The sequence below is a fragment of the Dipteris shenzhenensis genome, chromosome 18 (genome assembly GCF_047967505.1).
Source record: "Dipteris shenzhenensis isolate YYH24624 ecotype China chromosome 18, Dip_SZ_1.0, whole genome shotgun sequence".
In the NCBI taxonomy this organism is placed as follows: Eukaryota; Viridiplantae; Streptophyta; class Polypodiopsida; order Gleicheniales; family Dipteridaceae; genus Dipteris; species Dipteris shenzhenensis.
Genome location: NC_141613.1, coordinates 10,053,087 through 10,078,934, shown reverse-complemented (window position 1 = coordinate 10,078,934; position 25,848 = coordinate 10,053,087). Strand labels below are relative to the sequence as shown.

At 45.4% G+C, this 25,848-nt stretch overlaps 1 protein-coding gene across 3 annotated transcripts in view; it reads right to left on the bottom strand.

Annotated features, from left to right (window-relative positions):
* Positions 1-25,848, bottom strand: part of EMB2247 (protein EMBRYO DEFECTIVE 2247) — a 122,694-nt gene that overhangs the window by 71,291 nt on the left and 25,555 nt on the right. For all 3 annotated transcript variants that reach the window (XR_015542605.1, XR_015542606.1, XM_087389562.1), the window contains exons 7-8: positions 9,497-9,550; positions 7,363-7,415 (exon numbers count right to left, since the gene is read on the bottom strand). Coding sequence is in view for 1 of the 3 variants with exons in the window: in XM_087389562.1 (XP_087245688.1) it covers positions 7,363-7,415; positions 9,497-9,550 (107 nt within the window). In the remaining 2 variants the exon portion in view is untranslated. The remainder of the gene's footprint in view (positions 1-7,362; positions 7,416-9,496; positions 9,551-25,848) is intronic.

Sequence of the window (25,848 nt, the reverse complement as noted above, 5' to 3'; positions counted from 1 at the left end):
GTTTCCCTACAGTGGTATCAGAGCAGTTTTCCAGGGATTTTGTGGGAAAATCTTGCTATTTGGTTCTGAAAATTGGAGCACACTATCTTGAAGCCAAGGGCTACCTCTGTACAAATTTTCATCGACAGAATTATTCTACATTCTGCTCTACTGTGTACCAGGCTGCTAGAGGGCCGGATTTTTGGAACTGCTCAGAATCGGATGATTCTGACATCAGTGGAACCGGGATGATCCCCTGATCAAAAGCCCCAAGTCACTGCTGTGAAATTCCAACATCAGATCTGGAATTAAGCCAATATTAGGTGACGCTGCAGAATTTCTAAACGTGCAACGATCTCAGCATTTAAGGCGTCGGAGTGTGAATTGATTGCACCTTGGGCGTCGCAACAGCTGACTGATCACCTGTGTAAAATCTGGTCCTGATCAGAGTTCTCATGAGGGAGTTATGACCAGATTTGTCTATCGTGGACGACTCCTGTCACTGCGATCTGCAAGTCTATTCCCTTGAATTGCGTCAAACTTGGTACAACCTATCCCCTAAGTGTATAGAAAATGATGATCGACTTGAATTTATCATTTCCAGTCAGCGCGGACAACTATTCTTGATTTTGGGCTCTCATCAGTGCTTTTACTGGTCCCTGATCTTCTTTATGGCTCCCAAGAGAGTTGGATCTCAAGCCAGGAAGGTACCAGCTCATGATGTTGAACCAAATGCGGAGAATGAAGCGATGGCCGATGCTACAATGTCACGGGGTATTGCTATGGATGGAGACCTAATGGTTGATAAGGGTCAAAGTGACATTCCTGCCATAGAACCACTCATAGCCAATGGCAGTGAGTAAGCTAATATGGAGGGACCTTCTCAAATGCAGACTTCTCAAGGTATGGAACATCAAGGAATTGGTCCACTTGATCCCATAATACAAGCACTTAGAGAAGTTACAAATGAAATTAAAGCAAATGGAGTGAGGGTGCAAAACTCATTTGCCACACTCAGCAGGAAATTGGATCAGATCAAGAAGGTTCAGTCACATGAGGGGAAGCGACCTATGGAGCACTTTTGTGGGGATTCTGATGATGAAGAAGTTGTTCCTAAGCAGGATACTTCTGGCCAATGGGTTTCATGGCTTCTGCAAGAAGGACTGCCCAGCCAAATGCCCACCAATACAAGGAGCCTTCACGAAACACTCCTCCTGTGGAAAACAGTCATGAAGTGGATGTTTTATGTCACAGATTCAAAGAATATAAGTCTCTACCACCTGATCTTAGGGCTGTAATGCATTTTCCCCAATATATCCAAACATTGAAATCTGTTGAGACTAAGGGTCTTCCTCATCAGGACAAGGATATCAAGGATAAGATTATCCTATCAAAGTTCAAGGGGGATACCTAATGAACTGGAAGAATGGATGAGCAAAATGGAAGACTATTTTCTGCTCTATCCTAGAAGTGATCAAAGCAAAATCAGATTTGCAGCACTACACATGAAGGATTATGCTCATTCCTGGTGGAGGGATCTTCAAAACGAGGGGATCACTATTCAATCTTGGGAGGAATTTACGGAGCAGATGTTTCAGACAATTGTATCCTCTATTGCTAGGGATAAGCTTGTTTGTCAATGGTATGACTTATTTCAGCAAGGTTCTGTGAAGAACTATATTAAACAGTTTTGAAAATTGTCCTTATTTGTTCATGGTATTGATGAGAGAAGTAGGCTGCTCAAATTTATCTATGGCCTTCATCCACGCATTGCTGCTGATGTGAAAGCCCTCAAACCTAGTACTCTCAAAGAAGCAATGCATACCTAAGTACAGCTTGAAGGAGAAAGGATTGGGCATTGGGCACATGGACAGTAGGCCTATCAGCAAGAGCGATTTTCCATTGGGTCCCAAGCAAGTACCACCTACTACAGCATCCATTCCTATCCCAAGATACCCTACCGTTTATGGCAGCAATGGGGGCAAAACGAAATCTCTCAGGTTGGGAGATACGCATACCTCTACTACACCTAGTTCTAAGGAGGACCCCAAGGACAGGAAAGATAGAGTGCTCAAGCAATTGTCACAAGCTTTTATAGAGGACAGAAAGACGAAGAATTTATGCTACTTATGTAGAGAGAAATGGACTCCAAGACCATAGAAATGTGTATAAGGCCAAATTAGGTGTCAAACTCAGTATGATCTTAGAGCTTGATGATGACACTTCTAATGAAGACACTACTGCAGAGGTTGAATTCCACGACTGTGTAGGTGATGACCATGGAGACAATGATGTTTCCCATGATGCCAAATGTGAACCCTCTTTTCCATTTGACCCAGGTGGGTGTATTGTTTCTAATACCATGACTGATGGTGAATTGCAGTCCAAATATTCACGTAAATGCCATCAATGGAGGGTTGAAGTAATTGATGATCAATCAGAGGTGGACAGAGAATCAGATGGGGAACTCTGTTACAACATCTCTCCAGAGGCATTTATGGGGTCTCATAATGCACATACTCTTAGGCTACAAGGGACAATCAAAGGCAGATCAGTCCACATATTGGTTGACAGTGGGAGTACTCACAGCTTCATTAATTCCAAATCTGTGGGCCAGTGAGATTACAACCCACCACTATTGACCATGGCTTGCAGGTACAAGTGGCTAATGGAGAGTATTCTATGAGCAAGTCTTGTTGTCAAGGTACTGAAATACACTTGTCATCAGAATATGTCTTCCAAGGAGATTTGTTTGTGCTGGACATGGGGCCCATTGATATTGTCCTTGGTCGTGATTGGTTGTAATCACTTGGGGAGATTACCATGGACTTCCATTAGAGGTTTATGAAATTTTCCCATAAGGGTAAGGAGATATAGGCACCACTATGTTTATGGGAGTCATTTTAAGGTAAGGACAGACAATAGGACCCTCAAATATTTCCTATCCCAAGCTAGTCTTTCCCCAAAGCAAAAGAGATGGCTTTCCAAGGTTCAAAGTTATGATTTTGAGATTCAGTATAAGGCAGGGAAGGAGAATATTGTGTCTGATTCACTTTCAAGAATGTGGGCATGTACTTTGAGTTCCATTTCAGAGGTTTAAGAAGAATGGATTCATGGTATACAAGAGGAATATCTTTCAGATAATGAAGCCGCAGTCATATTTCAGGACCTACAAAACCCCTCTTGTGATAACCATCCCAACTACAAGCTACACAATGGTTTGCTGTGGTATAAAGGGAAAATTTTTCTCGTGCAAAATTCAGCCCATAAGCTACTGGTTTTACAAGAGATGCACTCTTCTCCAATGGCGGGTCACATAGGGCTGTACAAAACATATGACAAAGTTATGCAGAGTTTCATATGGAATGGGCTATGGAGAGATGTTTACAGATTGTCCAGTGTTGCAAGCCATGCCAACTAAACAGGGACTTAAATCTCAGACCAGCAGGACTATTGGAGCCCTTACCCATTTCTGATGGTAAACGGTCCCACATTACTATGGACTTCATAACAGGCTTACCTGTCACAGCAAAGGGATGGAATAGTATATTTGTGGTGGTGGACAGACTGACGAAGCAAGCACACTTCATTCCCACTAAGACACTATGGAGCAAGTGTGTAAATAACATGGCATGCCACAAGAGATAGTAAGTGATCGTGATGCCAAATTTATGGGGCAGTTTTGGTAACAGTTATTCACAACTATGGGTACTCATCTTCCTACCATCCCCAAACTGATGGACAAACAGAGAGAGTTAATAGGTGGTTTAAAGAGTATCTCAGGCATTACTGCTTTGACACTCAGTCACATGGGACAAATGGCTGCATCTGGCTGAATTCTGCTATAACAGCACCAAACATTCTTCTATTGGGATGAGCCCTTTTGAGGCTTTGTATGGCTATAAGGTGCATATTCCATCTACTGTTTTTTATGAGACTATGACCAATCAAAAAGCTATTGATGATTGGACCCATATGGCAGCTATTGTCCAGTTGTGTAAGGACAACATGGTCAAAGCAAAGCTCGAATGAAGGAGTATGCAGATGAGCATCGTAAGGAGCTATTCTTTGAAGAAGGAGATCATGTTTTTCTCAGGCTTCCTAAGACTAGGCATGCTTCATTAAAGGGAAACACCAATAGCAAGTTGGCTCATCGTTACTATGGTCCTTAAAGGTGCTACAAAAGATTGGGAATGTAGCCTACAAATTAGAGCTTCCTCCTTCAGCAAGAATTCACAAACCATTTTTCATGTGTCTCTCTTGAAGAAATATTTGGGTCCCTTAGACCAGGTTATAGAGGAGCTTCCACCCATGGATGAGGAAGGACGAACACAGTATATACCTAAAAGAATCATTGGATTCAGGAACAAAGTTCTCAGAAATAGATCCTATACTGAGTACTTCATTAAATGGCAAGGATAACCAGATGAGGAGTCATCTTGGCAGCCAGCTTCTATCATAGACCAATATCCATATTTACTCAGCTGATGACTTGTTGGAAATGGACATTCACTGTTTTCTCCACTGGATGACCAGATATGAGTTTATTTTTATGAGCTGCAATTTTGTTACATTTCCCTTGCAAATTTGAGGGCAAATTTTCTTCTGGGCAGGGCGGAATTGTAACAAAGGTGACCTTTACTTAGCTATTTTAGCCTAGTAGGTTCTTTTTAAAAGGGCTTGTAACTGAGTAGCATTTAAGTGGGGAGCCCAAATGTTGCAATGTGGCATCTTAGGGGGGTTGTCCCATAAGTCATGTTGCTATTGTTGCTAGATCCAAACCTATAAATGGGGGGGGGGGGGTGTCTTTGCTGTTGTACACACACTCATTCATTCATAATTTGCAATCTAATACACCCTCTTTCCAGCTGAGCCTACAATGCTCTTGGCTGTTGAGCTAGGACTGGTTTCCTAGCCTGTTGCTAGTGCAGCCCATCACTAGTGGTGGTTCTACATGTAATTCCAGGTACCCAGATGGATCTACACGTGAATTTCATGCTGTCCTTTCCCTTTTTCACTATCTACCGTTATTCCTACTGTTATTCCTGCTTAATTAGGCTGTGAAACTAGGGTTAACTAGCATGCAGTAGGCTAGTTTCCCTACACCATCCTTTCCCACCCCTCCTCCTTCCTAAAGGCTAACGATTCTTTCCAGAAGTTTTCTTCAACTCAAGGAAAACCTTTTCAATAGGTCTAGGCACGGGAGCTTGAAGAAGCAAAAGAGGAAGATGCTCATGAACTCTGATCTTGCATTACGAGGAAGAGACCACACTTACTTCACTTACACTTTCTTACATCTCATAGACAATATGATCCCAAAGTTCATTTACACGGCGTCCTTAAAGATTCCACATCATCTAGGCACAACCCACACTCTACATCCATCTATGTTCATCCATACAAACATGTGCATACCATCTAGGCACCAACAATCTCCTCTCAAGCTCAGCATGAGCTTGTACATCACATAGACCTAAAGCATCTCTAAAAAGACATATCTTATCTTTACTCAAAGACTTCGTAACGATATCTGCAACCTGGGCATCTATGTGAGAAGTTGAGAGATTGACATATCGCATGTAAGTCATCCGTCCCTCACTTTCTTTCTTTCACCAAATTATTCAGGCTAAGTTTGGGTCATCCCCACTACAGCTGGATGCATTATTTCAGGTTATCACCTGCCTATACCGGGTCACGGGGTACGGGGATTGCACTTCTAGGCGTACCATATTACCATGGCTAGCATTGTCCTCTTCTATGGCACTATCAGCAGCAGGTGACCAAAGATGTTGGTATGCACGCACAGAGGGATGATTTGAGTGACAGGGACTCCACATGGATAGACTCCCCCCCTGCCAATATAGCATAAACGTGCTGTTCTCTCCTCTCTTGTCACACGAGGTCAACCACGTCATCCGCCAGGATTACAGCTATACACATTCCGGACCACCAGCCAGCAAAAGTTCAAGAAGCACAGTCAGAGGCAGAGGCAAAAAGAAAAAAAAGAGCAATTGGCTCTTAACAAGGTGAATACTTTATAGTATTCAACAGGCCTGCCTAAGGTGATAGAGAGAAATTGAGGAGAGTGAGAGAGAGGGGAACTTACTAAAAAACCAAAAAGATTTTGTTCATGACAAAGAAGTATATTTCACTCTATGATAGGCTGCCAGTGCCTTCATCTGAAGGACGTTATCATTTCATTCGTGACAAAGAAGTATATTTCACTTTATGATAGGCTGCCAGTGCCTTCATCTGAAGGACATTATCTTGGACCTGGTTGGAACCGAGCGAGCTTCCAGTGACACTGAGGAGGGTTTCATTGATCCACCAGGATATATGTTGAGGCTATAAATATATCTCTACTTCTCGGCCTCTTGTCACAAAGACGGTGAGCCTCCACAGGGATCTGATCCAAGATATCCGTGTTGTTGTGGCTGGTAGGTGTAGAGGAGGGGAGCGAAGGGTTTGGTGTGAGAGGACGGGAGCCCGGAGGTGGGTAAGGAGGTAATAAAAGAATGCTGGGTGAGGCGTATAGGGTATAGAGGTAGGGCAGAAGTGAGGCAAGGCCGAAGTAAGCCCAATGATAGCTGAGGGGGAGAGGCGACAAGAAGGTAGCATACTCTGGAAAACAAGGGAGCACTGTGGTATCAGGGCTCAGTCTACTAGGGAGCACAACGAGGCGATGGTTGCAGCTGAGGGTATAGCTGAGGCCGAGGGTATTAGCTGAGGCTGAGGCTAAGGCTAAGGCTGTAGGCTTCTGCATAGCGGCACTGTCAGTTTGGAAAATGCTGCCCATCTGCATATTACTTAGGTTTTCAATGGTGTCATGTTGTCCCTTTTGCTTGGTCTACTCACTTTTCTACTTGTCCATCTCCTTTGTCTCCTTTGAGAGCCCTTAATGCCCTGCATTGCAGCAGCCAAGGAGAAGTAGGAGGGCTGAAAAGAAGGGTGGGGGGGCCAGGAGAAGGGTGCGCGGGGGGCGGACGGGTTTGGGGGGGGGGGGATGCCGGCAGAATTGAAGCAGGGGGAGGCCAATTGGCAACAGAAGGAAGTAGCAAGAATGGGAAAGGCAGGAAAAGCAGGGGAGGTGGGATGGGCAGGCAGAGAGGGTGAGAGAGGGCAGGACTGAGACAGGCAAGGGGGAGGGAGAGCAGAAGGAAATAAATATTAAGAGTCTTCGAAAGACCAGGAGGACCAAACCACATTCCACCTGGTTCATTGAAACTGTCCTATTGATGTTGGCCCTCAGGTGGGATTGAGCAAGATGGTCTGGCTTGTTTCTGTAGACCTGACGATCATGTGAGTTGTTTTTCTTGTCATGCGGTTTTACCACTCGAAGCAAACACGTCACAGAAGTTAGAACATAAGCAACAAGTGCCTCACCAGATCAGAGACGGCTGTTTGCAAATTTGGGGACCAGTTGACCATGTAGCTTCCTGTTTCAAGAAATCATCAAACAAAATTAATTACTCGAACCATACCTCATCCCATACCATACGCTACATGTACAAAGCACCCACAAAAAAACATAAAAAAGCATGAAAAAACACAGTACAAGTTACAACACAAATGGACAAGTAAATTCTTTCATAAGGCTACTGATTGAGCGCTTTAAACATCCCCCCCCATCGAGCCGGGCTTTGAAATCCCCACACACACACCAGAAAAAAGGATCTTATCACTTTGATACTTTGCACATGCAGTAATCAATCGTTGTCACCCTTCATTCAACTCAAGGCTGTAACAGATATGGCATCCGTGCTTGCATACAAGAAGCTCCAAAGAAGAAAGCTGTATAGTAAAAGAAAGGCTTGACAGAAAGAACAGGCAAACCCAGCATCAGCAGTTTAATATTGCATGTCAGCAGCCCCATACCTTCGATCAGTCAGCATGAGACCACGTTGGCCTCACACAAACACCACAGAATGTTTACCACGATAAAGACTAAGCATACAGCTTTCTTGGACAAGCCTCGAAGTGGAAGGACAATAATCCGCTGTTTTTCAAGTTCACAGATCATACTAATGTTCAGGAGCATTTGATGCAGCTTGCTGCAAAGAGATTCGGGCTTCAAAGGTTTATTACTCAGATAATGAATGCAAAGCCTGCTTGTATTCAAAGATTTATGGACTGGAAAAGTGATAAACCATCTATTCTGGAGGCATTCCTTGTAAACTCGAGAAAACACTTATTTCAAATCCTAATATAAGCAACTTATTATAGCTTACAGCACGAAAAATAAGAGAGTAAACCCTAAAGCCCTTGACTGTGACCTGCTGCATTTGGACTATTCCAGCAGCTGGTAGAATAGCAACACAGGCACCTTGGTCATCTACACTATAGGTACCCTTTCCTTTACTAATGTAAATGTTAAAAAGCCACACACCCACACATACTTGAGCATCCATTTATACAAAGTCTTCGTACTGAGTTTCTGTCGACACTCCGGAGGTGAAGGGCAAAGTCAGCCATGACGAAGGCTAGCACTAAAGGAGAAGGCTAATCAAAAAATAGTCCAAATCTCTTCATTCAAGCTACAACTGCTTGTGAAGTCTAAACGATTTCCCTTATAGCTAGGGTTATTTTCAAATCTAATGCAATAGAAATGTAAGGGGAAGATACATTATGAAACATACATTAAAGAGAAGAGTTTCAGAGTAACATTAGTTGAGTATTACTTTATTCACAGCAAAGAACGTAAAATCATCCGACATTCCACATACAATTCTTTCATTATTAGAAATGAGATTCCTCTGCTCTACACATGTAAGGAAAAAAGTAATAAATCTCTCAGCATGGAGCAATCTTTAGCCAAAAGACTTGCTCACCCAAATCTTTTGATACTATGTTGCCAATGTAGAAAGACAGAAAGAAAGTTTATTGTAATATTCGAAAGACCAAAGGTCTATGAGGCTCAAGAAAACCAGATACGACTTTAAAAAACTAAAGGGTGCAGCCACTAAACCAGGCATCCACACCCATTACTGACAATTGAAACCAAAAAAAAAGGAACAGGTAGAGAGGGACACCAAGATGTCTCTGTGAGAGGGGGTACATAGCATATCATATCAAAATCTACTTTCTTGACAGAAATCAATCATCACCCTGGTTTAGAAGGCTCACACTTTCTGTACATGTGCCTAACGAGCTTACAATGTACATGATGATAAATGTTTAAACTGTCCTGAACTTGGAGCAAGAACCTGTTTAAACTGTCCTGAATCCGGGCCAAGAACCTAAACCATAAAAGATGCCTTCTTATTTGATTCTCACAGTGAAAAGATTAGGACGCTCAAAAATCAAAAAGCTCCCATTCAGAGATCATGTCTGTTTCTATCTTAAGTTTGGCATATATAAACAAAGGATTTTGTCCTTGTACAAAATAAGACAAGTTCTATAGAGGCGGAAAAAAGATTAAAACCAAACGATATGTGCCTCATAATTATAATGGCTTTAACGGTTTGGAAACTAAAAGAGTCCACTCCATAAAAACAGTGAACCAAATTTGAAAGGAGACCTCTGTATATAAGCCCTTTCTCATGAAGCCGCACAAATGCCTCCATCACAGCTTCTGCAGAAAAAAACAAATCAAGCAAGGATTGAAAATGGGCATCAACTTTCAAGACAATCTGAATTTATAGAAATCACAAACACAGAGATGACACAATGACAGATGCACTGTTAAATTCAGATAGAACTGAGAATCTCGGAGAACTCTGACCGAAACAATAAAAACTGTGAATTTCTCTAAAGAATCCCTTTCACTATGTTGTATTTTATGCACCTGACCCAATTTCCATGTTGTATTGAGCAAAATGGAGTACGTCATAGCTAGCTGGATGTTGCTGGCATTTGACGTGCGCAAACTTTTTTCCAAAGTTTGCACAGATATTGTTAAGCACACATAGCCGTTCATTCATTATGCAAAGAATAAACTTCAGAAGAAGACATATGCCTAGTTCCCAACCAAAATGAATTATCAAGGTTTGACATATTAGATTCCTGGGGGGAAACGCTTCACAAATCTCTGTTTTAAGTGAGCATCCAAGAAAATAGATAAGACTAGAGGCTGCCATCAATTCACTGTTGTGAACTACTAAGTACCTTTGACAATCCCAAACATTCCAAAAGTTAATCTCCAAATTGCATCGACTATTTAATTGTTTTCTGGAGCTTTGACCATTTGGTTCTTCAAGGTAAAAAAACAAAAAAGATTAGATAGCTGAAGTGAGAGGAGAAAACACCCTTATATATATACCTAGATGAATCCAAGAACAGTCCCAAACTCATCCTCTAAAAACACAACATAGTGCAGTTTCAATCTCATGATAGTCACGCATAAGGTTGAAAACCATGAACTCCATCATGCATAGCAGGGACTAGCTACTATGACATCCCCACTGACATCATCAGTGCCCAACACTGGGTGTAGACCATAGTATTAAAAAATGCTCTCACACATAAAAATCCACACACCCACACATACTTGAGCATCCATTATACAAAGTCTTCGTACTGAGTTTCTATCAGCACTTTGGAGGTGAAGAGCAGACTCAGCCATGACGAAGGCTAGCACTAAAGGAGAAGGCTAATCAAAAAGTAGTCCAAAATCTCTTCATTCAAGCTACAACTGCTTGTGAAGTTTAAACGATTTCATTTTAGTCTCTCCCAAACGAGCATCTAAATCTAGTTGATAAGGCAACGCACCATTTAAGATAGAAGGAATTATCACAATACCAACACGCCGCAACATGGACAAGAACTTCACAAGGTGAAATTTGCATGTCCGCTAATACGGAAGAAAACAACCTTGCTTATAAAAAGGGAAAATCCATTAAATTGAAGGAAAATACACTCATTGCTAGTAATATGCCATATTGTAAGTCAACATGAGGCATTCTTGCGGTATTAAAATTGATGGATGAGCTGATGCTATTCCTCCACAAATCAACCCCTCAACCTCACGTAGATTGATTTATCACACCAAAACATATCCCTTGTCCTGCACATGATATGTCAGCAAGCCTGCAGCCAGTCCAGACAAAGTCAATGTGTAGGAAGCCCATTTAGCAAAAGAAAGGATAAAAAGGGCCCTTGCTTGCCATTGTCATCATCACTAATGGTAATCCCTCTTTTCTAGCCGCTCAGCCTATGCAACACATGAACAATCTCGACCTACAAGGGCTGTCTCCTCCCACTCTTTCCAAGTTTAGTCCATGTGCCTCAAACACCATAGTCCAAAAATGGTTAATAAACCATACATATCTATCTAACACTCTCGATTTAGGCAGTCTATTAAACTAGAATTACTTAATTATAAACAAATCTTCGCTTTGAGTGAACCATCTTGGTAAGACAGTCAAACAACACAAGAATGGAATCCAATTCCTTGCCACTGGCATCTACCTCCATCTTGCATCAATGAAAATTTCAAATCTTCAAAACTGACCTGCCCTTCCTTTGATCACAAGAAGAAACATCTTTCTTCAGGAGATCTGTGAGAGGGCTGTGAAAGGGGCTGCCCATTCGGCAAAGTGGCGCATGTAGGAAGAGGCAAGGCCCAAGAGCCCTCTCACTTGAGTGGGATTGCATGGCTGCAGCCACTCCCTCATACATTTCACATTTGAAGAGTTCACTTGAATCCCATTGGTGCCAATAATGTGCCCAAGGCATTTGCTGCCATAAAAGTGCACTTTATTGCCTAGGCATAGAGCTGATGCAAACTCAGCATTCAAGCACTTGTTTCACACACTCAGCTTGTGTTTGTTTTTGTTGTAACAAGGTTGTCAATGTATCATAATAGAAGTGTAGCTGCAATATCTTGTTCATCAGTGGATTAAAGGTATTAGAATACATGGTGGAGAGAGAGAAAGAAAGAAAGAAATGTTATTGAAGTCTTCCAAAGACCGAAGGGTCTATGAGAAAGAAAAAAAGAAAGAAAGAAATTTTATTAGAGTCTTTGGAAGACCGATGGGTCTATGAGACTGAAAGAAAACCTGATACAAATCACAGTAAGGGTGGAGCTACTAAAACGAGCATCATCACCCATGCTGAATCCTAAGTCTGATCATACATAATCAAATCAAATACATCTGGATGTAACAATGAAAAGAAAAGGGCTGGAGCGGAGCGGAATTCTCCGTATGTCATGTCGCCCTAGTTGGTGCATAGCCGGTGATGGGACGCTGGTGCCCATCAAGGAGTGCTGTGCGTCTCGATCTCCTAGACGAGGCTCGACGCAAGACCAGAGCCACCGTGACTCCCGAGGGACGTATCCCGGGTCTAAACAATGACGGGAGGTCCCCCAGAGTGATCTGTGTCCCCTCGATGTCTCGTGTGTCGTGCTGCGATCGTCGGGTCGGGGTCTCTGTCACGTCTGTGGCTAGAGACTGGACGATCAATGTCACTCGATGGGAAGAACTCTGATGTGGCCAAGCCCCGTCGCCTGAGTAAGTACTCTCTGTGTCGGACCCCCTCGTAAATGAAGGCCACGAGGCATCTCTGATCTAGGTAGGCGAGGAATCTGGAAAGGAGCCCAGAGCTATCTGTGAAGAGGCAGTGGTAGCGACCTCGGATCTCGTAGTACACTGGGCACCTAAAAATAAAATGCTCCTCCGACTCGACCACCTGACAGTCGCACAATATGCATAAGCAATGCTCCCTAGGAATCCCCTCTGCTCTACCGCTCTCTATGCGGAGGTGGTGTGATGATACCCGAAACTGTCCGATGGAGATCCGTAGTGAGTGAGGCATATGAAGCTCAGTGTACCCCAATGGTGTGATGAATCCCTCCTCCGAAATACGAAGACAGTAATCTCTGTAGAAACTAAGCTTCACTGGAAGCTCCCTCGGCTCCAACCAGGTCCTAAAGGTGTGTAGCTGCAGGAGGTCCTCTCGAATGACCTGGTTGGTGTGTGGCCCGATCGGGATGGTGGGTGGGAGTACCGGAGGGGCATCTAAATTGTACTGAAAATGAGGTATCCTATCGATGTGGAACCCTAGTCTCACAAACCATCTCTGAGTCCGTGCATACCAGCATCGCTCATCTCCCTCTGCTACCAACCTCATGGAGGAATCGAGAGCCAACCATGGCAGCCTCTGTCTCCCTAATGTGCAGTCCCCATATGATCTAACCCCGTGTAGATATATAATGGTCTGAAAGACTGCATCTAGATGGAGTGGAGAAGCACCAAACTCAGCCTGAATGATGTGATGTGGTACAAACGATTTCCCCCGGATCATCCGTGAGCATGAGAATCTGCAGGCGCTCCACCCGTGTCCACTCTATCTCTAACATGTCAGGCCCCCAACAAGGGCTGCCATACATACCGGCTAGTCGGACCAAGGAGTCGAAGAAAAGAGCCTTGGTCCGAGGGTCCTGGAAGTGGGAGTGGAAGCATTGTCTCTCTAGCCGAGCCAGTGAGGCGTATCCCCTGCTCAGTCTGGCCTGCATCGCTAGTCTCATCGTGAAGATCGGGCCGGAGAAGATGACCCCCAAATAAGTGTATGAGGATACGATCTCAACTGGTGACCCACCAAAAGTAAAAGTAAACTGCTTCCGTTGCATGTTTGCTCGAGAGGTGTTAAAGATCATGACCTTGGTCTTGCCAAGGTTGACCTCCAAATCATGGGATAAACAAAAAGCCTACAGTGCATCCAGGTGTCGTTGGAGCCCCTCGGATGTGGACAACAAGAGTGCCACGTCATCTGCATAAAGAAGAATCCTGATGATGATCCCAGCAAATGAGCAACCGGTCCCTCCAAACGCCCCCATGAAAGTCTCGAGCTCATCGATGTAGAGGCCAAACAGGGTCAGTAATAAGGGACAACAATACTTGACTCCTATGGTACTCAACATCTCATCTGTCCAACCTGCGCCTATCCGAACTCGGCCTGAGACTCTCTCATACAGTGCCATCACTGCCCAAATGATCTCCTGATCAAATCCCAGTGTCTGTAGGCGTGTGATGAGACGAGCTCGAGGTACTGTGTCAAAGGCTTTGCGAAAATCCACAAAGCAGCAATATACCCTCTCCTTCCGTGATCTGGCCTCCTCAATGACACTCCTGAGTGTGAGTATGTGACCCATAGTCCCATGTTCTCACCTGAAACCGGCCTGACCCTCTGCTCTGAGCCCTCTCATCTCTACGAATAGGCTGACCGACGCATCCAATACAGCTGCATAGATCTTGGACATCACATGCCTAATCATGATAGTCCTGTAGTTACTTGGGTCCATGGGATCCCCTGCCTTGTGGATGGGGGTGATGGTGTTGAGTGTCTAGGTGCGGGGTAAGCCAAGGCAAATAGCGTCATTAAATAGCTTTGCTAGGATCGGGGCTAACGTGTCGATCCCATATGCGATAAACTCCGTGCATAGCCCCTATGATCGTTAGCTCGGCCATTGTGCAGTTTCAATGTCGCATCCTTGACTCCCCCTCTGGAGAACAACGTGCAAGTGGTGGGGCGAGGTGTGTGTATGAGATCTGGAGTGGGCTGGTGTGGGACATCATAAAGATGGTGTGCATACGTGTGCCAGACTCTCGTGTCGGTGAGGAGTGATGGAGACCCATGCTCAAGGAATCTCCGCCAAAAATCCTTAGAGTTGCTGCTGTACAAGATGTGCAGCAGCAGCTCCTCATTTCGACAAAGAAATGCCTGCTTCTTCCGACGTACAAGACGTCGGTACTTTCGTACCGTGTCTGGTGTGTTCGAGAGGTGACATTTGGTTTCAAGTCGGAGCTGTCGGCGATAAGCCTTGCACTCCGCACCGTACCAATTGTTGCAAGGTACAGAACCAAGAGGTGGTGGTCTAGTGGACCGTGTGGTGTGGGGAAAGATTTGGAGGACAGCCTCGTGGAGTGTGCGACTAATCAGGGCAGCACGGTCCTCTATGAGTGGTATGTGATCGATGTAGGTTAGGAGTCTGTTTAGGCGTCCAGAGTAGGCCGCTGAGAGGCTGTGATCAAAGTGTATGTCGTGGTAGGTGTCGTGCTTCCTATGTGGTGTGTGTGGTGTGGCGATAGTGAAGAATAGGTATGTGTGATCAGCTCCTGCAGGGAGTGGTGCTACGGTGAAGTTGGTGATACATGAAGTGAAGGTAGGGGATCCCATGATGTAATCTCCTAAGTGGCCCCCGCGTATGGGAAGCAAGTAAAGCCACCTGAAGAGAGCCATAGGTCAAGCCCGTTTTAGATGATGAGATCATGCATCTTGCCCAGATCAAGGAGCGCATGTCCATATGGTGTAACAGGCCCGTGTCGGTCCGATGAGGTCCTGGTCATACTTGCTCCATCCAGGTCCATGTCTAGTAGCATGGTAGAGTCGTCTCACATGTCCAGGAGTGGTGCCTAGTGTGTGCTCATCCTAGCGTTGAAGTCCCCAACAAGGAGAACTTCCCCGCAGGCTGAAATGTCTGGGATATCCTGATGTAAGGGTGCATATGGCGATGTCTCACCCTCCTCTCGTGCCACTCTGGCGAACTAGGATGTGTCTGGCGGGAAGTAGCATATTGCTATGAAAAGGTCACAGGTGTCTGTGCGTCGGATCCAGATCCACATGAATCGGGAGTGTGTGTCCTTCCTCTCAATGGAGATGGCTCCAGCGAGGAAAGACCTGTACAATATTGCGACCCCGCCTGATCCTTGAACTCCTCCTGTATCCCTCGTCTCATCCCTGAAGGCGGACTCCCATGTGTAGCCACTGACTATCGGTAGTGGACGCTCTGGGCTCTGGTGTGTCTCCGTGTAAAAGACTATGTCTCATCCTGTATAAGACTCCAAGAAGTTCCCTAGGTCTGACCATAAGGTACCATTGCACTTCCAAATGGTGCAATCTAGGGTCTAGGAAACCTGAGTCTCATAGGCCCCGTCCCCCTAGGGGGTACGGGTGGGAGCCCGACGGGTGCCGGTCAACAACCTACCATCTCGGACCACAGCCCATTTCCCCTCCTTGCGAGCAACATCCCGCTGCTGCAAAAGAACTCGTCACTCCTCAATCTGTAGTGGTGTCAAATCCTCGTCCATGGACACGGTGGGATGCTCTCGTAGAGCGGCTCGACGTCGGAGTGTCGCTAGCCGAGCATGTTAATCTCTGAAGGAAATGACTAGGGGCTGCTCTCGGTTGGGATCTCTCCCAACATGCCATGCTCCCTCTATGCCATGGTCGGGGACCCCCATGGTGATGGTCATAAAGGTGATCACCTCCTCCATGGGCATCTTAGTGGTGCTGGTGCTGTCTCGCGTGATCCCTCGTATCCGGATGTTGAGGGCCTTCAAAGCCCTCTGTTGCTGCTCCTGTATGGCGGCTGAAACAGTTGCCTTCGCGGGCTACCGTTTCGCCACGTCCACCCATCTAGTCGTCTCTACTATAGCCGACTGTATCGTGGCTATCTATGCCTCCATCTCTGTGATTGGGGTCCCTCCAGGCGCTACTCTGAGGGTCCCAAGCTCCTCTCGAAGCTGTGTGATGTCGTGCCTGAGTCCCTGGATAAGGGTGCCCTGCTCGTGTATAATGCAAGCCTGCTCCTGGGTGTATCGGGCTTGCTCCTGGGTGTAATGTGTCAGCTCTGCCTAACGGGCCTGGATGCTGTGTATCTTAGCCAATAGGGAGTCCCAAGCATCTGGTAGGGGCCTAAGATGTCCTGGTCCAAGTGGGAACTGGATCTCGAGAGGGGTTGGAATGAAGGTGGGCTGTTGAGGTTGTACTGAGGGTGGGGACAGCATGATCTGGGCGGGGGAGTGGTATGTAGAAGTAGCGAGGCCGAACGAGGTGATGAAGGGTGCCTGACTGAGAGGTAGAGGTGATACGAGGGGAAAGTACTGTGGAGCCGTGGCCGGTGGGGCCAATGGTGAGGCTACTGGAGAGACCTGTGATGATGATGCAGGAGAGAGGTGGCGTAGATGATGAGGCGGATGATGGTGGTGAAATAGTGGTGGTAACCATAGAGGTCGAGGATGTGGTGAGCGGCATGGGCTTTGGGTGGGCCCCTTTCTTTAGGGCCGCGGTGCTGTCCACTGTCAAACCGCTCCGATTGCTACATTTGTTGAAGTCCTCCAGATTGAATTGCTTTTGTGTTTTCGCCTTGTCACCGTTCCCCTTCCCCATCTCCACGCGTATGCAAATTTGGACCGAAGGGTCTCCCGCCTAGTCTCCTGTCCTCATCCCCCTGTTCCCTTCATTATGGGGGAGGCAGCAGCGGGCAAAGAAGGGATTGCAGTAGGTCGGAGCTGTTGGAGAACCCCCGCTCGCAGCTCCGATCTTTTTTCTTTTTTTTTTAATTTTTTAAAAAAAAGAGAGAACGAGGGGGGGGGTTGAGCTAGGGGTAGCGAGGGGGTAGCGGGGGGGTAGCAGGGGTAGCAGAGGGGGTAGCGGGGGGGTAGCGGGGGTAGCGGAGGGGGTAGCAGAGGGGTAGCGAGGGGGTAGTGAGGGAGAGAGAGGAGTAGCGAGGGGGTATGGAGGGGGTAGCGGGGGCTAGCGAAGGGGGTAGCGAGGGGGTACAGAGGGGTAGTAGAGGGGGTAGCGAGGGGATAGCAGAGAGAGCAGGGGGTAGCAGGAGAGAGAGAGAGCAGGGGGTAGCGAGGGGTAGCGGAGGGGGTAGCGAGGGGGTACGGAAGGGGTAGCGAGGGGGTAGCAGAGAGAGCACGGGGTAGCGGGAGAGAGAGAGTAGGAGGTAGCGCAAGGGTAGCGCAAGGATAGAGCAGGGAGAGCAGGGGGTAGCGAGAGAGAGAGAGAGAGAGAGAGAGAGAGAGAGAGAGAGAGAGAGAGTTTATTAAGGTCTTCAAAAGACACAAGATCTGAATGGGTAGAGCCTCTAATTGGGCATCTATACCCAAGACGAATACAACATAAACATAAAACACTAGTACAAAGTGTCTAAGCCCATGAAGAGGATGGGAGCTGCAATGTGGCATCACTGTGGTGATCCTTTGTATGTTGTCTGAGGAACCAAGTCTATGAGAGGCTCCAGTGGTGTACAAGGCTGCGAGACAGCATAAAACCCATGATAGAATGCGGACGTCAAACAATATACGTGGTCCGCTATGGTCTCCTATCTGTGGCCTTGAGTCGAACAAGTGCCACTGTCACACCCATCAACTATGCCTTTGGTCTTTGGCGAGCATGGAGGGAAAGATCCTCGAGCTTGAATTGCGCATCAAAACGTTGACGGGTCTGTCATGTCTGTCATTCCATGCCTCGGCTACGTCATCTCCTTGGGACCTATTGGTCTACGCTATCCAATTAAAAAAACTCCAAGATCACACTTTGGGTGGAATCTAGCTAGGCAACCCGATCATGTATGTGTGCCCTGAACAGCTAGTCTTTGTGTCGTACAGCCTCATGAATGAAAGTCACCAAACATATGTGATCCAAGTGAGACAAGAGACTAGAGATGGGTCCAATCCATCACTAAAGAGACCGTGGTAAATCTCACAGTATACACAGCATCTAAAAGCAAAATGCTCCTCTAACTCGATCTCCTATAGATTAAATAAAAGTAGTGCAAATACAGCCCTATCTAGGTATAACTTCAGCCCATCCAATCTCAATGTGTAGTCAGTATGAGGAAACATGGAACTATCCAATCAAAATCCTCAATGAAGGGGGAAGGTGGGATCCATATGTAGGCTGGTGGATCAATGAAGCCCTCCACTGATGTCCATAAGCAGTGATCTCTGTAGAAGTTGAGCTCTGCTAGGGGCTAACTAGGTTCTAAATGTGTGTAGCTGTATGAGATTCTCCCACATAACCTGGTTAGCCTCGTGGTAAGTGAGCAAAACAAAGGGTGCCTCAAAACTATATTGAAAGGGAGTCCCAAGCTCTCAAATAATCTGCATGTACACGCATACCAATACCTCTAATCACCCTTAACTACTGGTGTCACGGATGCGAATAAGGCCAGCCATGGTAGCTTATGTCAGCTTGAGATTGAGGAAGCATAATCCCTCACTCAGTAGAGGTATGTGATCGCCTAGAATACTACATTTAATTGTAGTGCTGAGGTTAACTAGAAAAAAGTTTATTGATGCGTATGAAGGACCGAAGGGTCTATGAGACTTTAAAAAAACTAGATACAATGAAAGTTAAGGGGTGGGGCCGCTAAAAACAGGCACCCAAACCCAAGGCTGGTGTCGGAGACAAGAAAATAAATACATCACGCTCTCACCCCTGCGAGAGAGAGAGAGAGAGAGAGAGAGAGAGAGAGAATCCAAATGTAAAGGGCAACAATGGGAGGCCCTTAACTGTCAACCAACGAATCAACTATCCATCCGAATGACTAGACCTATGTGTGTTGTATGTGGGACCAACTCCGCTAGTTAGCTAAGGTTAGAAAAGATGGGCTCTTCTGATAATGGCTCTTGATCTCATGAGGGTTGGTGTCATCGAGGAAGAAAATCACAGTTGAATCGCTGCTACTGATCAGCATGAACAGACTATTCATGTCCCTTGTATGAGCTGATCGCTATATCTATGGGCCTTGAGAAGAAGAGTGGCCACATGTCAATCCGACAGACCACCTAGGGCACGAACTCTGCCTCTGATTGATTCATATAGGCTCATCACTAAGTATCTTGGTTTTACAAAAAAAAAAAAGTGTGTGTGTGGGCCTCCCTCAAACAATATCCATGGCTGTCTAATGCCTTTTTGTGTGGAGACTTTAACAACTCGCCTGCCACTCAAGACAATACCACTCATCGTTCTCATATGATCCCCACTGAGCTTCAACATTGGGAAGATATGCTTTCTTTCTTGCATGCGGAAGATCTATGGCTCTCAACAAGGGACAGAGATATGGGTTATACATACCATCACAATGCCCTTACTCATTACTGGGCTCGACTTGACAGATGGTATCTGTTGCATGCCCAGCAGTATGCCAGTTTTACATGTGCATTATGGGTTGATCATTCCCTCTTGCTATCTGATCACTTCCCAGTATGCTTGACTTTATCTATGGCAAGTTTGACAGATGATATGCCTTTTTTTGGTCGTTGCCTACTTCATGTTAATAGTGCTTATCTGCTTCATCAACAACTTCAAAACATGGTGAAAGCGGTGTCCGCCCCCTCCTCTCACATGCTCAGGAGGATATGGATTTTGCTTGGATCAGCCTTGCTCATCGCTTGCAGGCTGTTATTCAAGACTATGGACGGAGTTACATGGGAGACCTCAGGCTCCAGCTGAAATGGGCTCAATCTCACGAGCAACAAATGGATATAATCAGCTCTTATAGGCAGCTCACCTTTTCTGAACAGGATTCTTGTGCTTATGCTGCTCACATCATCCATCAAAATGATCTTCGCAAATTAAAGAAGTGGCAAATTCGAGCTCGCATGAAACCTCTTTTGGACAAGGGCTGCTCCTCCAAAGCTTTCTTTAAAAGCCTACATGCAGATAGGCGAAAGGAGGATATTTGCAGGATCAGGAAAGATGATGGCACTTGGACTACCTCCAAATCAGAATTGGAATTGCAATGCTCCAGTCACTTCCATCATCTCTTTTCTCCTCAGATTGATCATTCCCTGCAAGTGAATGCAGCCAGGTTTCAATTCCTTACGCATGTTCAGCCCATATTGTCTCGGGAACAGGCTCATGCATTAGAGCAGCCCTTTAAGCTTACTGAACTGGATGATGCTTTGAGTCATTTACGTAAAGGCAGCTCTCCTGGTTGGGATGGATTGACCGTTGAATTCTTCCGTGCATTTTGGGGTGATCTCAAACACACACTTCTTCTTATGATCAATCATGCTTGGGCAGAACAATCTCTTCCTCCTCCTTGGAAACATGGCCTTGTCAAATTGATCCCCAAAAAAAGACTATCTGAGACAATGGCTGATTGGCGGCCCATATCTCTTATGCCAGTCATTTACAAACTCATTGCCAAAATGATTGTCCTCAGGGTTCGATTCATTTTGCATGCAGGACTTCATCCCAGGCAGTATGGGTTTGTTCCCAGAAGGCAGATTACTGACAATATCTCTAATGCTTTGCTTGCAATTGAGTATGCTAAATACTCCAAACAAGATGTTCTCATCCTGCAAGTAGATATTGCGAAACCATTTGATACTGTCCATTGGGATTTGATCTCTCAGACTATGCATAAATTGGAATTTGGCCCTCGGCTGGTTCAAATTATTTACTGGCTCTACTCTCATGCCACTGCGCAATGTTTGCTTGCTGGTGGGTTGTCAAGAACCTGGACTATGACCCGCTCAGTGAGACAGGGTTGCCCCCTTAGTTCGCTATTGTATGCCATTGCTACCCACCTGTTATTGTTGCATATGGATCATCTTGCAGATACAGGGCAGCTTCATGGCTTGCAAATTCCAGGGGCACAACCATTTCTTGCACAGGCATATGCTGATGACTCATATTTCATGCCCCGGAATTCTCAAAGTGACCTATCTCATTTGATGCATACTTTGAATAATTTTGGCATAGCTGCTAGACTGCATATTAACTTTCAGAAATCAAATCTTCTAGCTTTGAAAGAAGCTGATTGGCATGCACTTCTCTGGCCCGGTCACATTATTTCCTCCCATACTATTGTGAGGCACTTAGGGTATCCCATTGGCTGGAATATTACCCCGCGACAACAGCTCAAATGGGTGCTTCAAAAGATCAACAAGAAGCTGGAATACTGGCATCTATCCACTTGGCCTCTACACGTTCGACTTCGGATAGTCCAATCCATCATTATGGCATATGTGCAATTTTATTTGCCTCTTCTTTCCTGGTCTCATAAGCATTTGGCTTCCTATATGTCCCAGGCCATAGAGATATTTTGGAAAAGCAAATCTCACAAAAAGGCTTTGCGGCTACTTTCAATGCAGTCTGTTTGTTCACCTAAGACTCATGGGGGGCTGAATATTCTCAATCTTCAGTTTCATATGTTGGCAAGAAAGAGTACTATGATTGCTGATTTTTTTCAGCAAAAACAGCCATGGGCCATAATGTTAGCAGCCATGTGTGGAAACATGACGTCCCATACATATGGGCACTGGATTACGGATCACTGGGAAGCAGTCATGACCACATTTCAGGGGAAAATTCCTGGTTGTCCTCTTTCTACTGCTTTCATTCATGATTGGAAGAGAATTCTCTCTTATGCTAAATGGACAGGTGTCTCTTCTCATCATGGCAATTCCTTTCGCTTGGAAAGCATCCATTGGAGCAAGGTGTTTGAATCGCCCCTCGCTTTACAGGCACCTATTAAAGCGTATAATCTAATGAAATTGGGCATAAGATCGGTTGGAGATGTAGTGGATCAACAAGGTTACATGCTATCATTTCCACAAGCTTGCAGGACATTCCCTTTGGGTCTACATCACATATCCATTTGGAGAATACTTACAACTATGTTGCAGCCATTTGCTCCTGTTCCTCCATTGTTTGCACAGGACAGATTATTGGACTGGAATCTGATCTTTCCATCACCTGCTATCTGTTCGCTTTCAATGCACAATTTGACCTCCTCGGCGGTCTACAGATTTCTTCTTCCATCGCCAAGGATTGATAAGCATGCCAACACTCTTTGGAATTTGGATAGGCCTTTATCCTGGTGGCAATCACGACTCAAGAAAATTTGGAAAGCCAAATTTACATTGAAACAGAGGCTTTTCTTCTGGAGATGTATAGTGAGAGCTTTTTCCATTGGGGTGAAATTGGCAGCACGTCGCATTGCTTCCCCTTCCTGCCCCCGTTGCTCTCATCACCGTGAGACAGTTCCTCATGTATTATGGTCTTGCTCGCATTCCCGGATATTGATCACTCATGTCTCTCATTTGCTCCAGCTTCGGTTTCCCTCCATCAGACTCGGGAAACTCTTCTGGATGTTTGGATGCTTCTCATCTCAGATGTCTCCATTCCTACTTTTCTTTCACTGGACTCGCTTTTGGGTACTATGGACCATTTGGACACAGAGATTGCATTCTAGGATGGGACAACAGTTTCCTCAGGCATATGCTTTCTTCAGAATGTCCCTCAAGCAATCTCTATATGATAGTTATGCTGCGAGGGACTTGGATGCTACTAGCCTTGAAGTGTTTTCTGATTGTTTTTGAGTTCTCTCATTAGGCTCTATCTCGGAGTCTAATGTCATGTACATTGATCTCATGTTAATAATATAGTTACTAGTTTTACAAAAAAAAGTGTGTGTGTGTGATTCGATAGCTTCTTTGTAATATATGACTAAAAGATTCTACAAAAAAAAATGTGTGTGTGTGTGTGTGTGTGTGTGTGAGTCGTTGCTGCTCAGCCTCCCCAAGCCCCCGTACAGGCCCGCGTCAGGTTCCATATAAGCCCGCGCCCTGCTCGTACAGTCGTACAGACGCTGTACATCTGTACGGACGCCGTACAGTCAGCGCGTTTCCTTCCTGCGCAGCCCCGACCCTATCTGCTCGTTCCTCGATATTCACCCCCGCTATATATCCGTACCTTTTGTCCTTTTCCGTACAGCCTCAATCGCCGTTTCGCATCACAAGCCCCGTCCATCTCTATTTTACGTACAGCTCCTGCGTCACCTTTCCGTACGACTCAGTCCCTTCGTAGCCTATCTTCCGTACAACCGTACGGCCTGTACTTTTTGTAATGTCCGTACAGCTTCTGTTTCCACTCTTTACCTTGCCGTACAGTTCTGCTCCACCTCTGCAATTTCATCAATCCCGCCCTGTTTCCCTCCATGGAGGACCAGTTCAAAAGTTACTCTCGCAAGGATTCATCCTGGGATTCCAAAAGACAGCAACTTGATTTCTCTACTGCAGATTCTGTAGACGCTCACTATGGTTTTGACATGCTTAAAGATGAATTTCATCACAGCCGGAAGGAGTGGGCCAAACCTCCCCCGGCCATCAAGTATAAGTTGAAGCTGCCTTCATTGGTTGCTCCTCTTCGAAAGTTCTCTCAACAAGAAGTCATCATTTTCTTCCCAGGAAAGTTACCTTCAGCAAATGATGTGGCCCAGTGGGTTCAGGCATTGTTGGGAGGCTGCTTTGTTGAAGCTGCCTTCATTGGTTGCTCCTCTTCGAAAGTTCTCTCAGCAAGCAGTCATCATTTTCTTCCCAGGAAAGTTACCTTCAGCAAATGATGTGGCCCAGTGGGTTCAGGCATTGTTGGGAGGCTGCTTTGTTGAAGGAGTATACTTTGCTTCCAGAGGTTTTTATGAAGTGCATTTTTTGGATGCCTCATATCGTCAGCAGATATTGGAGATGTCGCCTCTATTCTATGGCAGACAAATGGTGCATGTCATGCCATGGTCGCCAAACAAGGATTACCACAGCCTCATTCGACATCATTGCCCCGTATGGGTTGAGGTAGTGGATTTTCCGGACTATATGAGGGCTGAGTTACCAAGTTTGGCAGCTACTTTGGGGCAAGTTATATGCCCACCCCGTCCTTCAGGTAATCGCAATCGCTTTTGCGTTCTTTGGGATACAGATCACCCAACCCCTCCTTCTATTGCGGTAGAAGTGGAGAATGTTCCCCTCGGTGAAAAATATTTTGATTTGAAATGGGGAGTCTTTACAGGTGCTTGTTTCACATGCCATAAGTTTGGCCACTTAGCCTCACAGTGTCCTGCAGTCCTGCATCAGCTCCCACCTACAGCTATTGCTCCAGAAAATACTCCCCCCCCAACTTATGGCCCGGGGCCTAAGGCTATGCCTACCAAACTGGGTGATGTGCCATCTAAATCTATCCCTTCCAAAGAAAATGTGGTTCAGGTTTCAGCCAAGCAAAAGGATAAGGGCTATTCTAAATTGATTCCATTTTGCATACAATGGCATACCTTCATCAGATTTGAATTTCATTTTGAACTTTAGATTAGGTAAGAGTTACACACATCTTGAGTATGATAACCCACAAATAGATTTACAGCAATCTCTCCTTCAAGAACCTCTTGATGAGTTCTCCTTTCGTAATGAAAGAAGAAATGAGACCAGCCAAGAACAAGGTGATGAGTTTACGCCTTCAACTCAAAACCCAGCACACACAGATTATAATCCAAGTGCAAGAGGAAGAGAGGAGACTCATGTTGTGATAAGCTGATTTTCCAGCTTAGCAATATAATTGAGGAGTCCATTATGTCAAGATTAGGGACTAAGAGGACTTTAAACTTTGGGGATAAAGAGTTGAGTACCCCTTCTAAGAGGCCCAAATTCCAACTCCGAGAGAGAATTGAGTTCCCCAAATATGATGGGGCAAGGGAGAGTGAGAAAATCCTCAATTGGATTCGCCATTTTGAGCTATACTTTGCCCATCAAGACAAGACCGAGCAAGAGAAGCTTGCTGTTGCCACATTGCATCTGCAAAAGGATGCTCTAATGTGGTGGTCTTTGTCACAAACAGGAAAAGAGCCTATTCATGAATGGGCTAAGTTCGTGGAGCAACTGAAAGCCACTTTCATGCCACTGAGGCATGAAGAGAACTTAACCTTTCGTTGGGAGAGGTTTAGGCAGTTCCATAATGAGAGTAATGCAGATTTTACAGCCAGGTTTTGGAAACTCTCTCTAGAGTTACCCAAAAAGAGTGAGGAAGATAGGAGAAAGAAGTATTTAGTAGCCTTAAGCCCAAAAGTAAGATACAAGGTTGAAATGTTTAACCCGACCACGCTTAAGGACCTCACTAAGCTGGCTGAAATAGCCGAAAGGAAATTGAATCCTCGTAAACCCTTTAATAAGGAGAGTGGGTCAACATCTAAGACCAACAATATACCCACTTTTAGGAAACCAAACCGGTTTAAGAATAATAAAGGGAAGGGTAAAGCTCTTGTAAGGAATGTGAACAACCAATCACGTCCTGGATGGGTGCCATTTCCTTCTATGACGGACGAAAACAGATAGGTGTGGAGTGCATCCAGGAGTCGCTACGAGG